This window comes from Colobus angolensis, unplaced genomic scaffold (genome assembly GCF_000951035.1).
Source record: "Colobus angolensis palliatus isolate OR3802 unplaced genomic scaffold, Cang.pa_1.0 Scaffold111, whole genome shotgun sequence".
NCBI lineage: Eukaryota > Metazoa > Chordata > Mammalia > Primates > Cercopithecidae > Colobus > Colobus angolensis.
The window spans coordinates 9,022,046-9,029,960 of NW_012112142.1; the positions used below are offsets into that span (position 1 = coordinate 9,022,046).

General features: G+C 37.3%; 1 protein-coding gene across 8 annotated transcripts in view; it reads left to right on the forward strand.

Annotated features, from left to right (window-relative positions):
- The window catches only part of GYPA (glycophorin A (MNS blood group)), a 41,454-nt gene that overhangs the window by 22,346 nt on the left and 11,193 nt on the right, over window positions 1-7,915 (forward strand). For 5 of the 8 annotated variants that reach the window (XM_011957101.1, XM_011957097.1, XM_011957104.1 and 2 more), the window contains 5 exons: window positions 725-823; window positions 1,522-1,617; window positions 2,595-2,633; window positions 4,426-4,511; window positions 6,587-6,665. In XM_011957101.1, the coding sequence (XP_011812491.1) occupies window positions 725-823; window positions 1,522-1,617; window positions 2,595-2,633; window positions 4,426-4,511; window positions 6,587-6,665 (399 nt within the window). The remainder of the gene's footprint in view (window positions 1-724; window positions 824-1,521; window positions 1,618-2,594; window positions 2,634-4,425; window positions 4,512-6,586; window positions 6,666-7,915) is intronic. The other 3 variants (XM_011957114.1, XM_011957122.1, XM_011957137.1) reach the window with 3 other exon arrangements.

Sequence of the window (7,915 nt, forward strand, 5' to 3'; positions counted from 1 at the left end):
CACATCACATACACACACATACCACATATGCACACATACCACATACGCACACATGCACATCACATATGCACACATACACATCACATACACACACCTACCATATATGCACACATACCACATATACACACATACACATCACATACACACACACCACATACGCACACATACCACATACGCCCACACACCACATATGCACACATACCACATATGCACACATAATATATGCACACATACCACATATACACACATACACATCACATACACACACACCACATACGCACACATACCACATACGCCCACACACCACATATGCACACATACCACATATGCACACATACACATCACATACACACACACCACATATGCACACATACCACATACGCACACATACCACACACACACACATATTTAAACTAATTTCGTTCTCACAATGACATTTCAAGGCAGGAATTATTGTACAGAGGAGAAAACCAAGGTACACTTGATCTGTAAACCTCTGCTATGCAGAAATTCAGGAGGAGCTTCCGGACCCTTAATTTTAAAATAAGACCAATAATACAACACTTACCACATAGCAATTCTCTAAAGATTATGTAAGATGTATACAAAAGCGCTTAGCTCAGGCACTGGAGGGATGTGAGAGAAATCTGTCCTTCGCGGTATGCTTTATGGTCCGCTCAGTCACCTCATTCTTAATCCCTTTCTCAACTTCTATTTTATACAGAAATTGTGAGCATATCAGCATCAAGTACCACTGTTCCGGCAATGCACACTTCCACCTCTTCTTTGGTCCCAGGGAGTTATGTCTCATCACAGCCAAATGGTTTGTTTTTATTTTTTATTTTTAAATGGTGACTCCACAATCATTTTTGTGATGTAACCCTATTTTAGGGGACCTGTCACTGCAGGGAAACTGACAAACACTGAGAAATGTGAGCTAAGTAGACACAGCCTACTAAGTAGACACAATTCCTACTACGGAGGAATTCTTGCCTCTGAAATATCTTACAGAAATAATACTGTGAGTTAAAGAAATTAAAACAAGGTGGCAAAGCACAGAAATGATGCGTGTGACCATGACATAGTGGACCAGGTAAAGGGGACCTAATAGTGCAGTGTCACGGAGGGTCTGCGGGCAAACTGAGTTCAGCTCAGACCTGGGCTCAGCTCTATCCCAGCTGCTGACCCAGGGTGAGTTGCCCTGCAGGGTTTCTATCCCATTAATTTTAAAATGGGGCCAATAACACAGTACTTACCTCACAGCGTTTCTCTAAAGGCTAAATAAGAAGATGTATCTAAAAGTGCTTAGATCAGAGCCTCACACATTCTCAGTGGCTGATAAACAATAAGCAAAGCTGTGTGCTGGGATAAGAGTAATCTGGTGGCAGTCTCTCTTGTTAGTTTTCAGGGGAGAAGAAATTCTGGAGCTGCTGGCAGGGATGTGGGAGAATTTGTCTTTCATGATACGCTTTGTGTCCACGCCTCATTCTTGATCCCTTTCTCAACTTATCTTGTATGCAGATAAGCACAAATGGGACATACATCCAACCTCTCCTAGTGCTCATGAAGTTTTGGAATTTTCTGGTAGAAACCATTACCCTCCAGAAGAGGAAAACAGTATTTCTTAGTTTTAAATAGTTGCTCTGGAGTCACTGTTGTGATTGAACTATATTTACATGAACTGTAACTCATGAAAGTTCTCAAACTTTTGTGACAGAAAACCCATCTGTTTTACCCCAAAGCCCATATAGCACCCACAACTATTAACTGTGACCAAGAAAGAGAAGGCAAGCCCCAATTAACCTTTGTACATAAAGCCTAAAGAATAAAAAAAAAGTACCTGAATCCTCAATCATGTGATACAACATAGTATATACTATGTAATTTGTAATAATTAAACGCTAGAAAATTGTGTGGCTTTGGGAGTAAGAGAGCTTCAAGACATAAAATGGCAAGTGGAGACAGAGACAAAAGTAAGATGTGGGCTGACAGGGAAGGTTAGCACAGGTGGAATAGTAAGGCACCTATGGGCACTATTGCCAAGTATATGCCATACACATACGGCAATATGTGTATTGCCAAGTCTCTAAAAAAGAGAGACTATTGGCAAAAGCTCAGATGAGACATAGTAACAGTTTAGATTCAGACAGTGGCTGTGGCATAAATCTGGAAAATTGATAGCACATGACCCCTCCTTGCATGGAACTGGCATCTGTGTGGAGTAATGGCTCCATATGCCTCCTTTCTTCTCATTATTCTTACATTTTTTAAAAAATATTTTGCTTCTTGTGTAAGTCAATACGTGATTCTTCCAATACTTTCTCATTCCTTTCCCCTCAGTTATGAGATAATTTGCTTATTTCTCATCCATGAATACTTGTTGGATCATTAAAAGTAGATACTGAAATTATTAATGGTAAGACTGACACATTACATCATAAAATTTACTAGCTAGATGTTGAAAGTTGGCCAACAACTCTCAAAATCTGATTAAGAAAAGGAAACCCACAAAATAGTTTAATTCCAAAATGATTTTTTTTTTTTTTGCACATACCTTACTTGTTTGGACTTAACATTGAAATTTTGCTTTATAGGAGAACGGGAACAACTTGTCCATGAATTCTCTGAACTAGGTATGTTAATATTTGACAAATAATAAAAGTCATTCCATTTTAAACTATCCATTGCTTGTTTCAAATGCCTAAGAAAATGTATCAATCTTAAAACAGAAGAGCGTATGTTGTTTACTTTAGTCATACAAAATTATAAAGGCAAAGAAAATATTCTCTTTTTAAAATTAAATTAGGCATTTCTTATTTTTAAAAACATTTGGGGGGCCAGGAGCAGTGGCTCATGCTTGTAATCCCAGAGCTTTGGGAGGCCGAGCCTGGCTAATCACTTGAGCCCAGGAATTTGAGAACAGCCTGGGCAATATGGTGAAATCCATCTCTACAAAAAATACAAAATTAGCTGGAATGGGGCATGCACCTGTAGTCCCAGCTACTTGGAAGGCTGGCTGAGGTGGGAGGATCGATTGCCTGAGCCTGGGAGTTTGAGGTTGCAGTGAGCTATGACTGTACCACTGTACTCTAGTCTTGGTGACCAAGTAAGACCCTGTCTCAGAAACAAATACATAAGTAAATAAAAATAAATAAAAATATTTTGGAAATAGAAATACATAATTTGGTAATAGTTTTTCTCTTAAGTTAGATGTTTTACCTTTCTAACCAACCCTGAATACTTGAAAAAAGCCTCATAAGAGCTTATAAAACAAATGAAATTCCCTCTTCCTTACCGTAAAGAGCCAGGCATTTAAAATCATCTAATTAACTGGTACTGTATTTCAAAGTTAAATCTCAGCCTTGATTCATTTTTGGCCCAATGCAACCACTTAGGGGCCATCTTGACAACCTCTGCTGAAGGGACATCCCTTCCCCTCACTTGAGTATCACTGTGTGTGCTCATTTGCTATTCTGCATTCTAACCCTCCCTTGACACTTGACTGTGTCCACAGCTCACAGGGTAAAAAGCACATCATAGAACTTCATCACTATCACATACATTCAAGCTAAGTGGTCAAGAAAGCTGGGCAACACCAGCAAGGGGAAATGCTACTTTTACTTTTTATCAATAATAGGGCTTTTAAATATTAATTAGGCAAATAAATGAGCCATTTTACCTTTATGTCTAGCCTTCCATTCTATTTACTTCATCGGGAAGCACTACAAATATGCTATAAATATGGAACTATCTCTAAATTAATTTATTTCAATTGTTTCATTCCCAAATATAAAAGACTGAAAAAGCATTTTAGCGACTATATTGGAGACTATGCATAAGAATACTGTGAAAGGAATAAAGCTTAGAATATAGATGACCTGCATTATAGTTATAATTCTAGTTTTAACTAGTTGTCTGACCAAGGCTAAGTTAACCTTATTCAGCTTCTTTTCTTCATTTGTAAACTGTTTATACCAGTTTCTTTCCAAAAGTATGATTCTATGATCTGCTCAATGTTCTTTTATACATCAAGACATTATTTTCTCTCATAACGTCCAAATTTTGAGAGAATTTGTGTTTTTTTCCCCCATATCTGAGTTGAAGGTCCACTGAGTTCTTATCTACAGTTACAGTAGTGAAGAATGCTGGGTCTGGAATCAGAAGCCTCAGGTCTTAGTTCTGTCATCAACTAGTTGTGCGACCTTGGACAAAAGACTTGATCACTCACAGTCCCAGTTTCCCACATGGTTACTGTAAAGCACACAATTTTTAAAAAGACAAAATATACATAATAGTATATTAATTGTACTTTCTATTAAAAGGCATGGTGATGTTACCCTGATTTTATCTGTCTTATTTTTCAATTGCTATGTGGTCATTTATTTCAGGCTTTCGTAATTTTGCTGCTCTCTTTATCTCCTGTAGTGATAGCACTCATTATTTTTGGGGTGATGGCTGGTGTCATTGGAACGATCCTCTTTATTTCTTACTGTATTCGCCGACTGAGAAAGGTGAGAATTCAGTTTTTAATTTTGCTCTAAATACCAATGTGAACAGCTCTAGGAGGGTTTATTCTTCTGAGTTCAGTTAAACTCAAAAGAGAAACAGAACTGCATAAAATTCCATCTTTTTCAACTGGACACATAGAAGTCACTGTGTTACTCTAGCAGAATTTATTTTTTTATGCATTTGCCCAATTAAAGGGAACCTCTAAATATAAATCTATCCCCAATTTTCCCAATGAAAGTTCTCCCTAAGTTTTTGTCTAACTTGCTTTCACATATTTTGATGGATATTGAGGAAATATTAAGATTCTACTTATAGTATTTACCCTATTTGTGTATAAAATATTTAAAAGAATTTATTTACATACGTTTAAGACTTTGGGGGAGGCTAAGGCAGGAGGATTGCTTAAGCTCAGGAGTTTGAAACCAGCCTGAGCAACAAGGTGAAACCTAGTCTATACAAAAAATATGAAAATTAGAAAGGTGTGGTGGTGCACATGTGTAGTATCAGCTACTCAGGGGACTGAAGTGGGAGGATTTGTTGAGCCTGGGAAATCAAGGCTGCAGTGAGCTGTGATCATGCTACTGCACTCCAGCCTGGGCAACACAGTGAGACCCTGTCTCAATAAATACATACATAAATAAATAAAAATAAACAAAATAAAACTTTTGCTTTTCTTAATTCTCACGTATTCTGAAACAAATTTTTCAAATTTCCACCCATGAATTCTCAACATCAGTGATTTATTTTGAATCACTAATGCTTTTTTTTAAACACATTTTTTTTGAGACAGAGTTTCCCTCTGTCACCCAGGCTTGAGGGCAAAGTGACGCAATCTCTGCTCACTGCAGCCTCCGCCTCCCGGGTTCAAGTGATTCTCGTGCTTCAGCCTCTGCAGCAGTTGGGACTACAGGTGCGGGCCACCATGCCTGGTTAATTTTTGTGTTTTTTTAATAGTAGAGATGGGGTTTCGCTGTGTTGGCCAGGCTGGTTTCAAACTCCTGATCTCAAGTGATCCACCTGCCTTAGTCTCCAAAGTGCTGGGATTACAGGCATGAGCCACCACGCCCAGCCCATTAATGCTATTTTTAAATACATACAACATAGCTTATCGAAGTGTATAACTTTTGCTATCACTTTCTATTCACGATATTTAAGACACAATGTGTGTGTGTATTTATGATGCTGTCACTGTCTCTGTAATCCTAGATCAGAAGTACTTAGTCACATGAGATTGGTACAGTTGTGTTTTCATTCATCCTCTATTCTTAATCTCTCTTTGTGACTTTTGAGACCAAAACCACTATATAATACTTTTAAAAGGCTGAGAGGTGTAACAACACTGCGATTGTGGGGCCATCAGAAGAATGATAGTAATATCTACATTAAGTTCCTTTGCCTCTTTTCTTTTTTTTAACTGCTTCTAACAGTTAACTTCTATAATCATCCAATTCTATAATTGATTTTCATTATTATATGTAAATATATCTTCCTTAAATAATACTTTTTATTAATCAAAGAAAAATAACTGAGAATGCCTACTCTTGTATGAGATTTTTCATAAGGACTTTAATATAAGATAACTTCTCTTGCCTGGAGTATAAAAGAGAAAAATCATCTTCTTACACGGGCATATATGGCAAAGTGGGTTGTCTTCTCTTTTGGTCAATGTTCTAAAACCTGAAAAAGTCAAGGAAGTATTTAGTTGACAAAATTCAGAGAATTTTCTAAATGTATATGGATGAATTTTGTCCTGGGTCAACATGATGCAAAGATCACACACTTTATTTTTAGTTTCACTTTCACTATTTATTACAACAGGGAAATATGTAAGTATCAGTGTTTGAGGTGATATTTCTCCTACTGAAATATCAAATACTATAGAGGAACACAAATACAAGTTTAAATCAATGCTTATAAATACTAGTAACTAGTAACAACAACAAAATCTGCAAAGGGGATTTCAACCAAAAGAAAAAAAAATTTAGAAAAAAATATTTCTAAGCTGAAGCATTTTACTTTTTACTGTCTTAAGGTGAGAAAATTGTGTTATTAACATTTTTCTGGTATTTCTTCATAGAAAAGCCCATCTGATGTACAACCTCTCCCCCCACCTGACGCAGAGGTGCCTTTAAGTTCTGTTGAAATAGAAAATCCAGGTTGGTGTTAATATTTGCAGTTCCTTTTGCCTTTTAGGAAAAACAAACAAACTAGTGAGTTACTTCTTTCTGATTTGAGGGAGGGGAAAACTAGTTATGATTCATTTCTATTCTATTTCATTAATTCTACCTCTGATTTTTTAGAAATGTAAGAGTTTGTCTGCAGCATAGTGAGATTCTCTTTTAGACACAACATGTTTTGTTTTGTTTTGTTTTGTTTTTAAAAAAGACTCAATCAAATAGTAAAAGCAAAAGAGAAAACCAGGTGTACTTCTTATTTCCCAAACTGCAAAGTTATGTGTGTAGGAGACTCTATGGTCAGTATGGTGTAGTGTAGTGTAATAGCCCCAGATCTGAAATCAGACTTGGATTTGAATCCATGCTTCAACGCCTATTAGCTGTGTAACCCTGAGCAAGCTACTAAACCTCTGTTAATATGGAGATAATGATAGTGTCAGTCTCACAGAGTTTAATGAGAATTAAATGAGCTACAACCGGTAAAGCATTTTAAACCATTCGTGGCCATGATAAGTCCTCATGCTTGTTAGCTGTTATCAATATAGCAGGTGTCATTCCCAAATGACCTCCTGTGCACACTGGCAAGCCATCTGGCACATGCTTTCATCTCCACTCCCAGGTGCTAAGTAGATACAAAACATGTGAAAGGCTGTAGATATATTTTGTTTATCCAGAACAGTACTGAACCACACAGAGCTTTTTGAAAAGAACACTTATTGTCAACCTTTAAAAGTGGGAAATTGTTACATTTTATTTTATTTATTATACTTTAAGTTCTAGGGTACATGTGCATAACATGCAGGTTTGTTACATATGTATACATGTGCCATGTTGGTGTGCTGTACCCATTAACTCATCATTTACATTAGGTATATCTCCTAATGCTATCCCCCACCACTCTCCCCACCTCACGACAGGCGCTGGTGTGTGATGTTCCCCACCCTGTGTCCAAGTGTTCTCATTGTTCAATTCCCACCTATGAGTGAGAACATGCGGTCTTTGGTTTTCTGTCCTTGCAATAGTTTGCTCAGAATGATGGTTTCCAGCTTCCTCCACGTCCCTACAAAGGACATGAGCTCATCCTTTTTTATGGCTGCATAGTATTCCATGGTGTATATGTACCACATTTTCTTAATTCAGTCTGTCACTGATGGACATTTGGGTTGGTTCCAAGTCTTTGCTATTGTGAATAGTGCCACGATAAACATACGTGTGCATGTGTCTTTATAGCA